Source organism: Chamaea fasciata, unplaced genomic scaffold (assembly GCF_029207755.1).
Source record: "Chamaea fasciata isolate MVZ Bird 193981 ecotype frontalis unplaced genomic scaffold, bChaFas1.0.hap1 SCAF_12, whole genome shotgun sequence".
Taxonomy (NCBI): Eukaryota; Metazoa; Chordata; class Aves; order Passeriformes; family Sylviidae; genus Chamaea; species Chamaea fasciata.
The window spans coordinates 20,808,831-20,822,228 of record NW_027094097.1 but is presented as its reverse complement, the minus strand read 5'-3'; the positions used below and the strand labels follow the sequence as shown (position 1 = coordinate 20,822,228).

Genomic DNA, 13,398 nt, shown 5'->3' with positions numbered 1-13,398 from the left:
TGGCTGATGGGAGGACATGGGCGTTTGCTTGCATAAACAGAAAAAGAAAAGGTTTACTGTCCCCGTGTGCAAGAGAACTCAAAATGCCCATTATAACCTCCCACCCTTGTGTCCAGGCTCACAGATGACACTGGGAGACTCACAAACAGTGCGAGTCGTGGTTAGAGGAAGGGACAGGCATTTCTACGATTAACCTTGGGCTGAATTTGGCCTCCTTTTCCCAGCGAACCCTTGCATGCTTCAGGTCAATCCGTGAACTGGCACTGCTCCAACACCCTCCGCTGAACCCCACGCAGCAGCACGTGTCGGGGGAGCCCCTACCTACAAAAACTGGTCCCTGTGGACACTTCAAGGACACGGAGTGCCCTGAGCTCGAGCCCTGGCAGCAGAGCTCAGCTTTGTCAGGCTCCCAGCCCTGCCTTGAGCCTGCAGGGCAGAAATACTTTCAGCAGTGAGCTCTGCAGCCGCACCAGAAACTCCATGTCCTCCCTCTGAGCACACCGAGCCAGCTGAGGACCTGCTGAGTGACCGCACCCGGGGAAAGGGGCGGGGGTAGGGTGGGCGGGAGGAGGAAGAGGAGGAGGAGGAGGAGAAGGAAGAGGAGGAGGAGGAGGAGGAGGAAGAGGAGGAGGAGGAGAAGGAGGAGAAGGAGGAGAAGGAAGAGGAGGAGGACGAGGAGAAAGAGAAGGAGGAGAAGGAAGAGGAGGAGGACGAGGAGAAAGAGAAGGAAGAGAAGGAAGAGGAGGAAAATGAGGTTCTCAGCTATCACTTACCATTGGCTCAATGAAAAAAAAGTCATTGGAGAACAGCAGGGGGTCTTCTTGCACCTTTGCCTTCTCCTCCTGGACCTTTTGGCTCAGGAGGGAGGTGCGATTTTCACAAAAGCCCTTCACCTTCTTTATTTTTTTCTCCTCCATGAAGTCTTCCATCCAGACCTTTGGTGGCGGCTCCAGCAAATCACACTGCCTGCAGCCGCAGGGAGAGACAAAGCCAGCAGGTCATTTAATATATTTGCAGAGAGAAGCGGAAGTGCGGGAGAGCAAAGCACTTGGGGAGGAGCGGCAGCTCCCCAGCAAGGGCTGACCCCAAGCCACGAGGGTCCCAATCAGATCAGAAGATAACTTGTTGTGCACAAGCTCAGCAGGTAGCTTTACTCCACACTTGCAAGCTCAGGAGAGCTTTGGAAAGCCAGCATCCCTCAAGAGAATCTCCTGCCTCAAAGCCTCTGCCAAAACTGAGGGAGAATCCACCAGCCACCTCAGCTGGCTTTTCCTACCACTGAGCTGCTCGGGGGAAGCAGATAAAGATCACGGAGCACCCACTGCAGGACTTCCCTGGGAAAGGGAGACGAAGCTGGGTTGTGGTTACGTGTTACCAGCATCGCTCTTTGTTTCTTCCATTTTGGACCTGCCCTGTTCCCTACTCTGCCTTTCACAAGAGCATCCCAGAGCACTTCCAAAGGAAATTGATGAATTCAGGCACCGCATCCCTTCAGTGACATCCAAGGTTTTATATGCATGAAAACAGAGGCTGTGAGAGGGGAAGGGACTTCTTGGTGCAGGAGACAGACAGCAAACTCCTGGAGAGATCATCTTTTCAGGATCCAGAGCTTTTTGGGTCCCATCCCAGTGCATGGTAGTAGAATGGCCAGAGAGGGAAAGGATCCTGCACTAGCTCCTCTCATAAAAAAAAGTCCTCTCTGCTCTGAGATCTCAAAAGCATCTCTGACAGCAGGAGAGTAGGCCTTAGAGCTAACACCATCCCTAAGACTGGAAGTAAGGAAAAACAAAATGTCCTGGTGACAGGCTAGGACACAAACTGGCATGAAAATAAATGTAATTGGAAAAAAGTATTACGAAGAAAAGAAGGGTAGTGGTAGTAAGTGAATCCCTTCTAAGGGGAAATGAGGGCCCTGTATATCGAGCGGATCCGTTCCACAGGGAAGCCTGCTGCCTCCCTGGGATCCAGGTACTGGATATCACCAGGAGATTCCCTAAGAACTAAAAGAACTTCATCTGTTCACCACTGTCTGGGGGTACAGTGACTGTGAAATAACAGAGTTTTCAACATTCAGTGAAACAAGGAGGGGCATCAACAAAACTTCCACTCTGGTCTTCTGGAAGGCAGCCTTCGGCCTGTTCAAGAGATTGTTTTGGAGAGGACCTTGGGAAACAGCCTTTACAAACAAAGGGGTCCAGGAAGGATGGACATACTTCAAGAAAGAAGTCTTGAAGGCACAGGAACAGACTGTCCCTGTGTGCTGAAAGATGAGCTGACAGGGAAGACAACGAGCCTGGATGGGCAAGGAGATTTGGAAGGAACTAAGGGGAAAAAAGAGGGCGTATTGCCTTTGCAAAGAGGGGCTGGCAACTCAGGAAACGTTTAAGGATGTTGCCAGGTCATGTAGGAAGAAGATTAGGGAGGCAAAAGCCCAATTAGAACTTGAGGAAATCCAGTCATTGCAATCAACCTTTCCTTCCCAAAATGCCATCCTTGGTTGGAGTATAAATGGAACTGGAATGCTGTGCTGAGCTCCTGCAGCCCAGGGACACACACCCTAATGCCAGGGATGGTTTACTTGGCCTAAACCATTCAAAATCACCAACACCCCCCTGAGGCCATGCATTAGTTTCAGTCTTGGGCCATGTATCTCACTGAAACGTATCTTTCAAACCAACCTCCTCTTCTCTTCATTGTCGGCTTCCTCAGTAGGAAACATCTTCCACTGGAAGTGGGCTGTGATGTTACTCCTGTTTCTGATGAACATGCTTGTGTGGCTTGATGTGGTGATGAAAGTCTTCTCAACCTTCATGGAATATGTGCTCAATCCAATGTTGACATCTGCAGCTTCTGCGCGAAGGAATGTGAAGAAACTTTCTTCACCTGGAACAAAGCAGAGTCTTTGCTCAGCTAGCTCAGTTGCTGATGGAAGCACAAGGAACAAAGCAAACCACAGGTCACGGAAGAAAGTGTCATAGCTTTTAAATGTATTAGCAGTTCCATGGATCAGTACATTTATCACGTCCTGACAGCTCTGTGTGTACTGCGTGAGGATGTCCTGGGCACCTCCTTAACCACCTTATTTCCAAGGTGTTTGTAGAGATTTGGCCCCAAGGTGACAGTATGTACAGTGGGATTTGTCAGATGTGCTCAGGTGACCCACTCAGACCACTGGGATTTCTGCATCAAAGTCCTTCAGGTGACACTGAGGAGCCCTGGTCAATCCTGGCTTGCCGAGGTCTCCCCTGCGCATCCCACGAGACTCCTGCCCCTCCTGATCCCTTGGATCCCTTGTTGCTGACAAGCAAATACGCCTGGGGGCATGTGGGCAGAAAAAGGAGACCCAGAGGAACAGGTGAAGTGACAGCCCACAGCAGGAGGGGACACAGGAGAGGAAACACAACCAGCCTGGCTTTGCAATATGACAAACCACTACAAAATGAACACCATAAAAATCATCATCATCGTCATCTTCCTGTCCAAACCCACAGCCCCATCAGTCTTGAAATATTTCATATTGTCCTGATCTCAAAAACCAAGATGGAGCACTTCAGGTTAAATACAAAAGGACAAGGAAAGATTAATAAGTACAGAGCAGCTTCTATATGAAGTCTGAATGGGATTCCTCAGTCTAGAAATCAAATGGGAGATGTGAGAGGTTTGCAACAGCATGAACGGCCTGGGAAATGGGGACGAGGAAAAATTTGTCTTGATTTGTCACCATACAGGAACTTGAGGGCCTGAAGATGTTATTAGGCAAAAACTGCATGGATGTGTAGAGGGCAACATAGTAAAAGGGTCTGTGACAAGCCAGTGGAGAAGCGGCATACAGGACAGAGGTGTGCAAGAAATACACTGCATTGGAGAGAGTCTGATGGAGACCTCGCAGCTCACATACAGCACTGCCCAGGAGTAAAATAAAACTTCACCCAGGCGTAGCCACACAGTAGTGGAGAATCAGGGTTCCTCCTTCCTCCACTCTGCAACACCCAGCAAAACTTCCTCCACTCTGCAACACCCAGCAAAACAGAATTCCAAAAATCTCAGCCCTGTTAGAGGGGATCCACTTTTTCAACCATTTAAACACCAGCTATTTCAGTTTTCTTTGGGGCAGAGCTGGAACAGAGGAGGTACATCTAGAGGGAATTGAGGGGGATGAACAGGGAGTGATGGTGGAGAACTGTCCTGTGTCCCATGCGTTGCCCAGCACTCACCTATGCAGCGCGCCACCAGGGACCCGAAATGGTCACCGCACGTCAGCGGGTGAAATCCCACTGTCACCTGCATGGTGTGACCAGGGCCCAGAATTCCTTCGGCTGGAACCACGGAGAAAGGACTGCAACACAAAGAGAGGATCAGGACTTGGGGGGAATTCTGGCCATGACATTCTTTCTGCAGTGCAGGTCACTTCAGCTCACTTGGGCAAGCAGGGAGCAAACAAACTACGGCCAAGACAGACAGAACAGCCAGGATCAGAAACAGCTACTGACCCACTTCTGAGGAGATCCAGCCCTCAGAAGATCCTGTGGGATAAAACGACCTAATCTCCCCCATACTCTGCATCCAGCCTTCTGACTGCCAGCAATCCCATCAGAGAATGGTTTGTGAAAAGCACAGAGAGAGTTAAGAGCTATCTGCATGCATAACTTGACGCTGACTGCCTCAGGAATTTCTCATTTCCTGCTACCTATAAACTTCCTCTCAAGAGATGCAAATGTTAGGGCACTATCTCTCTTGTGAGATTACAGCCTAGGAATCAGACAGGGAGAAGGAACTTTCTCTTGAAGACCACGGAATAACTACTGTTGAATTTGCAGCGTGGCTCTTTGGTTTATTTTACCTTGAAAAGATCCTGAATTAGCACATTTTGTCAGCATTTCAATGAAAGCTGCTCTACAAAAAGGAGCAATCAAAACTCTGAAAGAGTGCAAATGCAGATTAGAGCAATACAGTGACATGGAAACAAGACCCAAAAGGAGGATGCCATTTACAATCTGAAGGATCCAATCCCAGCCATATGAAGCACCATTAGCAGGAGCACATCGAGGAGGCAGAACAGGAGGGTTTTGTGTATTTACCAGCAGTGCAGTCTGGGGCCCTGGGTTGTCATCCAGGCTGGTAACTGTTTGCTTGGCTCACCAGACAAACTCTGCGCAATGTGTTGGAAATAATTACGCAAATGTCTTGGTGCACTTTGGATGTAACAGGAGCAATTAGGATTGGTCACCAGGTGAACAGTTCTTGCCTGACAAACACAAGACTCCGTGCTTTGATGCTCAGGGACAGCTCAGGTGAAATGTGCTTCTGCCCAGAAGTTGCTGGGCTTTGTGCTCTTCCACAGCCCCACTGAGGAAACAAAAGTTCCTCAGTGCTTTGCTGGTGGTCAATCTGTGCACAGAAAGGGTGTTCTGGGGAGTTTGGTGATGAACTTATCACACACAAAAATATAGAGAACATCTGGCAAGCTGAATTTCATTCATGTCAGTAGTGACAGCTGATGAACTTGCTTCAGGTTCTGCTCACTAAGGACCTATTGCTGCAGTTATGGGCCTGACCTGCTCCATTACCACTAGTGAGAACATCACTAGTGGCTGATGGAGAAGCCTTGGGCCAGCAATGTTTATGTGCTGGATGTGAGACTTTGGGGAGAGAGGAGGAAAGACAAGGCCCCAGCAGCCCCGGAGCCCGATTACTGTACGAGCTCCCACATCTGCCCCGAGGGTGAGCCAGCACTGCTGCAGGTCTCTGCTGGGGCTTGGGGGATCGGTGCCTGGTGTGGGCAAGGCACAGGATTTTTTTCTTATTGTTTTGTCAGGAATTTTGCCAGAAAGAGAAGCTGCCAGTTAAGGGAGTCCCTGGCCACACTTCAGCACTCCCCTTCCCTTCCCTTCCCTTCCCTTCCCTTCCCTTCCCTTCCCTTCCCTTCCCTTCCCTTCCCTTCCCTTCCCTTCCCTTCCCTTCCCTTCCCTTCCCTTCCCTTCCCTTCCCTTCCCTTCCCTTCCCTTCCCTTCCCTTCCCTTCCCTTCCCTTCCCTTCCCTTCCCTTCCCTTCCCTTCCCTTCCCTTCCCTTCCCTTCCCTTCCCTTCCCTTCCCACTCCTGCCCCATGTTACATACTCCTGCCCTCAGATGGCAGGATGTGAATAACACTCCTGGGAGTGACCTCAGGGGTTGCGTGAGAAAGAAGATATCTTCTTATTTTCAAATTACCAGGAGAAGAGGATCCAGCCAAGTTTCAGTTGTCAGGGCTGAAAAACTGAGTGCAAATCAGCCCTTGCATCTCCTACATCCCACCCCAGGCTGTACCCACCAGACTCCCCTGTTCCTGCTGGAGCAGTCATCTCTCATATAGACCTGGCTCCCCAAGACCCAAGGACACAAGCTCTACAGTTAAACTTAACTCCTCTGAATTTCAGTCAACATCACTAAGCTGTTCCCTGAGCCCACATATAAGAAGGACTGTGAAGGAGACATCCCTGACGCTATAATAACCAAATGAAAACCACTGCCAAGAGATGGGGCTGGCAGGATAAATTTTGGCCTTTTATGGCTTGATTAGAGCAATATAGTGAGTTAATTGTCAGCTGTTCCTTAAGATAGTTCTCATCCTGTTAGATCTACCCTTTCAATGAATCACTACTGCACCCGACAGGCAGAAAAGATAAGGTCATGGAGGGGTTTTAATAGGTCTTCTTCGGCTTTTTAACTAGTCCATTTGTATGTTTGTTTCCTTGTATGGCATCTAAAGACAACTCCAGATCTCCCAATGGCCCCTTGCAATCCCCGGACACTGGTCTTGCTTTGAGCAGCGTATTTGCTCGGACAATTTCCAGAGGTCCCCTCTAGAGAAAGTTATTCTATACTTTTATCTTCTAAATCAGCCCAATTGCTTTTCACATAGTCACTAAATGTCTCATGTTTCTAATACACCTGTGCCTATGCCTATGGGCATGTGGTGTATTGATAGGCCTTGGAGGAGCTTGACATTTATGAAAGTTCCCAATGAAGAATTCATGATCTTTTGGCAAACATTTAACACAAACCAAAATGAAAAAACAGCAGAAACACAGGAACTTCAGAATATGTAAAATGAGATCTCAATGAAAGGGGGGACGACCTTATTCAGAGATTTAAAGCACGTGTTTGAAATTTTAAACCGGCTTTCAAAGGTTCATCGTGGAACAGAAGAGGGGACTGATGCCCTCAGCTGACAAGGGAAATCAGATCAGCTTTAAGTAACAGGAACTGCACCGGCTGCCTGCAACACAGCTCATGTTGGGCATCTGATGCAGGCACCACTGGAAAGCCATGTGCCTGTGTCCTCCCAGAGAATGGGTCTGTTTGGCTGACAGTGGTGAGTACCCATTTCAGAAGCTGCTTGTGCTCAGGAGGGCGCAAGCCAGCAACTAACATGTTCCAGCACCCCCCAGGAAATCTGGGGCAGAGAAAGCTCAAAGGCTGCATCCTGCTAAGAACACTGAAAGCAAGAGCAGATGCCATCCATCCTGCCCATTTCCAGCCGGCGACGCAGGGCAGCAGCTCCCATGCTCTGGTTCCTTTTGTTGTTCTTTCCCAACTCTGTTATCCCCCAAAGGTGTTTTGCACAAGGACAGATGAGCTGCCTCACCTCTCGGTGCCCAGCTGGTAATGAGCTGCCACACTACCACAATTCTGAATCAGCAGACTCTTGCGGGTGCTGCCCTTGACCGGACACTTTGAGAAGTCCAGCTCGTCTGGGAAGTCCAGGATAGCTCGGGCAGGGATGGCCCGAATTGGCACAACTATCCTTTCCTCTCCACTGACGCAGACGAGCTCATGGGAATAAACCTGCAGGAAAAGAAACTGTCTCAGCACAGGTCATTTGGTGCCATCTCCATGGCAGAAGAAAAGCCATTTCCTATATCCCTTCAAGGGTATCAATTTACCTATTCCACCCCCAAATGAACAATAAGTTCTACTAATATCTCACATTTTAAAGGCAGCAGTGCACTTTGCAAAACCTATCTCAGTGGCATTAAGCTCTTGTGTCACTTGGGTCATACAGACAAGTGCCCAGGGCCACCATAATTTTTACTCTCAATTTTAATGATGTTAAATAATTCCTAAGTCCCTTCTAAGGAACATGGAGCTAGGGAACACAGGACATTCCTCCTTAGGTTACTATATTCCCACGGATTGAGAATAGGACAAAGTGTTAAACTGAATCTAAGCAGCAAAAGGAAACTGAGAGAACAGCTGCACCCAAAGAGATCCTGGACCTCTGGCCTGGTGTAGAAATATCTGTTTGCTCAGAACTCCCCTCTAATTTTGCCTCTCCAACCAAGTCACGAGAAGAACAGTGCTAAGAGGTAGCAGGATGCTGTTGCAAAGAGCCTCTCTTTGTTTCCCTGCAAGGCCTCCTCCCTTCCATGCCATGTCCTAAACCCCTCTGTATGAACGAGCCTCCAGATCACAGCGCTGAGAGCAGACTTGCCAGGGCCTCGGCACTGGTGTTCAAACTTGCACGCAAAAGCACAATTGGCATGGAATGGGCGCCAGCTGACAGAGCAGCCACAGTGACAGGCATGAAGACAGAGCCGCAGCAGTGTCGCTGCCACCGGCTCTGGGCCCACAGGTCTGCCTGCCTGCAGGCTGTACCTGCCCTACACGAGCTCTTTCAGGCAGGTGTCCAAGTCCCCTGCAGCTCACCAAGCTCCTGCTGACTAAGGGCACCTAGAGCTCAGTGTGCCTGTGCCAGGCTGGGCCCACGGGCACAGCACATCCTCTGCCCTGGCCTTGCAGCCGTGTCATGGTCAGCTGTGCTCTGGGACAGCACAGCCGCAAGGCTGGAGAACAGAGGGTGTGAAAAAGCACCGTCCTTGCTCCAGCCCCGGGTGAGGCAGGGAAGCTGTTGCCCGTCAGGAAGGCGGAAAGCTCTCTGACCTCTTTGTTCCTCTAGTACTTTGCAGAATAACGAAACCCCTTCCACTATACCTAGAGATGGCCAGACATCTATCAACACCCCTCTACCGTTTGCCTACTGTTCCCTGGGCATCTTTCTTCCCTTGGGAATGCTCAGAGGAATGTGCAGCGAGGGGAAGCAGGGCCTGTCAGGCCTGGGTGCAGGGCCTGACAGCACATGCCAAGCTGGGACTGGCTGCAGGCTGCCTGCCCACGGCCTGGAGCCAAGCTCACAGCATGGGCTGTACCCAGAGTGCAGGGACAACAATGGCTTTGGAGATAATTCTGTGTTTTGGCTCCTCCAGTCTCACCTTGTTCTCGTCAGGAGTGAAGTGGACGTGCACATCGGTAATGGCGCCTCCTGGCACGGCACGGCATGCATCACTGGGGCCCGCCAGCTGGAAGTAAGGTGAGCTCTCCATGGAGACCTGCACCCCCTGAAGATTCTGCAGGAAAGACATGGAACCATGATTTTGCCACTTGAGGAAACAGGACAAGAGGAGACCTGTCCATGCCCTGGTGACGTCCTTCCTTGACCCCTTTTCCAAAGCCCTTTCTGCTGTGGAGGTACAGGCACAGAATTCCCAAGGGTGAACTTGAATCCCTTCTGTCTGGCTCCAGCATTTTGGCCAGGGGCAGTAGGGCAGTGCCTGGTGGGAAGGAAGGGCCGAGCAGGTCAGCACCGGCAGGATGGAGACAAGAGCACCTGAACCAAATCATCTGCATATTCAACAGGGCCAAAAACCTGCTGATTTCTGCCTGCACACAGCTATGCAGTCGTGTTCCACGGAGGGAATGGGCTACCTGAAAGCATAACAGCACATTCTCCTGCGGGGAAGAAGAAATTCCTTTCTAGCAGGTCAGCTTTGGATAGGGCAGTTCTGGGGGATACAGTCATGCAGGCAGAGCAGCAAGAGAGGAGACCAAACACTGTGGCCTTACTGGGAACAAAAGCAAACCTGAAAAGCAAAAGAAGGAACACAGCAATCCCTAAAAAAGGGAGATGACAAAGAGAATTTAAAGCGCCAGTAAAGCAGCAAGGAAGAATCATCAACTGATTACAGCAATCACCTCCCCGAAAGTGATGGAAACACAGACAGGTTGTGCCTGTTGACTGTGGGCTTCAAAGGCATTTTCCTCCTGGAGAAACCTTGCAATTCTTTAGGGGAATGGTCTCTCGCCTTTTGACCCTTCTGGAATTTCCTCCCTACATGTCCACACCTAATTGGCTGAATGCCAGGACCCTCCCAAAATAGGAGACTAGATAAGACCCCTGGATTTCTTTGTTCTCTCTCTTTCGGCCCCTGGACCCCTTTGAGGAATAAACGACTTGGAATAATCTGGGGGTAAGAGCCTCTTTTGAAATCTTTTGTCCTGTCCCTTTGGAGATATTCCTCCAAAGCCTCTCCAGAGCTAGCCCTGGGGAGGGGGGCCGGGCCTGCGGGGGGAATATTTCAAAACATGACCAGCACTGACTCACAGTGTGGTTTCAGTATTAAAAGCCAACCTTGGCTCTCCAGGGGTTCTTGCTGCCTGTGCAGGCAAGCTGGGCTGCTGGGCATTCCCGCTTGCAGCCAGCAGGCCAAGTTCTGCTCTCTGGGATACACAGACACAGCAAACATGCATTTTCAACACATAGATATCAACCCCTGAGCACCAAAATGCTCTCAAAAAGTCTAAACCAGATGATTTTGAGTCCTTCCTGTCTCTTCCCACCAGCCCACTCTTGGCACAAGCCTCATTTAAGAAAATGTTTCCCTGACTGAAATTCAAATGGTCTCAGTTTTCCCCTTTAGAGTCCAACACGACTGCTGACGTTTTTCAACTTTTTCCCTCTCAGCTCTCTTGGGAAACTGCAAAACAGGAGCACATGGCTTTGGATGTTCTGTGGTTCTCCGAGGGGAAAGCAGAGCACCATGCTGCTTTTGGAAAATCTGAGCAGAGCTGGATGAATCTTAGCAGGAGCCTGAAGTGGCACCTAAAGGCCTCCTACTGCTTCTGCTACATCAATCTGATTCCAGGGCTGTTTCAGAACATTTCCTGCCGTGCCAGTGCCACTAATGATAGTGATTCCAGCAGAAAGCGTAGACGACTCAGCCCCTGAGCTTTGACTGTGAGCTGCACAAAGGGAGCCAAACAGGCTCATTTCCCCAGGCAAATGTCAAGGGACTGTGGAACGAGCCCAGGGGAGGGGATCTGATGCTTCCCCAGCTCAGCCCGTGGTGGGGACCTCACCTGCGCCTTGCGGGAGAAGCCTGGCAGCACCAAGTCCACAGACTCTCCTGGCTTCAGGTCCATTGACAGCGGCTCCAGCCCAAACACGGGGGCCGTACGTTTGCGCCTCTGGGAATCACGTTTGGCCTTGGGGCTACTGTGGGCTGAGGTGCTCTGGCCCTCCTTCCCAGCTGGCCTGTTACATTCCACCTTCCAGAAGAGCTGATGGAAGTGGTGGCCCCCATCTGTTAGTCTGAACTGACGAGCACAGGGAAGGAGGCTAGAAGACCAACCAGAATGGAAAATAGTATGGGAGAAGCTATTGTCCTGGTCATCAGATTGCTCCCAATGAGGATTCTGAGCTGTTAATAGCTTGGAGACCGTCTTCATTTGCAGCTCTTAATGTGGACCGGGAACAGTGTCTGATAAGCTGCCCTTCTGATGTCGTTATTGCAAGGAGGAATATGTTTCTAATGGTAATGTAGCATTTTCCAGGCCAGGCTAACAGGATCTGGTGTTTTCCTCCAAAATGTGTGTGCTGGGGTGATTCATACTGTTACTGTATTTTGCATTAATCTGCACCCGAAACTGTTATTGAATCTTTGAGATCCTGCACCTGAGGCCCTTGTGTGCGGGGGTATGATTGCAGGCATTTTTAAAAGCCAGCGCGGAGGAAGTTTCTGGACAATCCCAGCAAGCTGCTAGAAATCATCTGTCTGCTCTAGGAGAGGAAACCAGGGGAGCAGGGGCTCTCTCGTTCATAGAAGCTTTGGTTTTGCACTGGTGGTCATTTGTAGAAACTTCATTTCGCAATCAGAAACTGTTTTGAAGTGAACTTTGCAAACTCTGCTGGCAACGGAAAAATGAGCAAGGTCCTGTGTAGAAGTGTACCTCACCTGGTAGGGTTTGCAGCCCCACAGTGGCAAGGAGGCTTCCATTTAAGGGAAGGATTTGGGTTCCATTCTTTGTTTCACTCATGAGGTAAAAACCAGAGGTTTTGATACCTTTTTTGGCCTTGTGCCAGGACGGACGCAGCCCTTGGATCTTTGAGACTGTGCCTCAAGCCCTGTTCCTATTTCTATTGGGCAGGATGCCAAGAATCCGGCCTGGATTGTTACATGCTTAAGAGAATAGACCAAGATCCTCAGGGCATTTTTGGGGTGTTGTAGCAAGTGCAAAGGTCCTCCTTGCACTCGGCACAGCTTTTTCTCTTTTTTCTGCATGGCTTCTTATTTTCACCTTAATTAAAACAGTTTTGCTTTTCAAACACCTCTGATCATGCTGCCTCGCTAATATTTTAGGCCATCCTGAGGCTGCCGGTCAAACCCAGAGGTGATGCACCTGAGAGGGCACCCTAACATTCTGGCCTCCCGCACAAGCATCAGTCCTGGGCAGGCAGGGCAGCAGCAGAGCCCACGAGCAGCGTGAGGAAGCGTTGGCAGCGGCACTGCAGGCCCCACACAAACCAGCAAGTTTCCATCTGCCTCTGGAACTGCTCTGCGGGCTCCTGCCTTCCCAGGGGGATTGTCACCCTCCCGTCTCTTTGTTCCCAGGGCCCCTGCTTGCCTGGCAGGTGCCATTTTGGAAGGGAAGGGTGCGATGCCATCTTCCCTTGGTCCCGCAGCCACACGGAGGGCCCGCCTCATCCAGGCGCCATTTTGGGAACCTTTTGTTCTGGGGGAGCCTGCGAGACCATTACTTGACCAAGTGAGGACATAGATGTGTTAGAACTGAAGGCAATTCAGTGGCAATTGAGCAACTGGTTTCTCTTTCAGTGGTTTTTGAGGGTACCTAGCAACGCTCAACTGGCCATCACATGTCTCTAAAGGTATCTCTGCCTTCAGGGAAGGAGTCAGGGTCTTTGAACACTGAAGAAGATCGTGCCTGAAGGACTACAGCAAAACTGCTCCTTGTTGAGACAGAAGGAGAGGTGGGAGTGGGAGATCTCCTACCTGAATTGGTATCCCAAGTTGAGCTCCGGGGCAAGTGGTTTGTCTGTGACAATTGTGGTGCCAGTGCCAAAAGCCAGGAGGGTGGAGGTGGTCCAAAGTCTGTTCCCAATGAACAGCTGGAGAGCATCAGCAAAAACCCCAGTGTCATCCAGGGTTGCTGTGACAGTCACATGAACATCACCCCTGGCGGGGATCACTCCTTCCCTGGGTTCAATAACATAGCAGTGAGGTTTACAAGCCTGTAAGACACGCATAATGTGCATTTAGGATGGAAACCATACACCCTGGTCTCTT

General features: G+C 50.3%; 1 protein-coding gene across 1 annotated transcript in view; it reads right to left on the bottom strand.

The window, feature by feature from the left end:
- The window catches only part of LOC136296103 (hydrocephalus-inducing protein homolog), a 195,479-nt gene that overhangs the window by 156,532 nt on the left and 25,549 nt on the right, over positions 1-13,398 (bottom strand). The window contains 1 exon segment of the mRNA XM_066194927.1: positions 774-966. Coding sequence (XP_066051024.1) covers positions 774-966 — 193 coding nt within the window.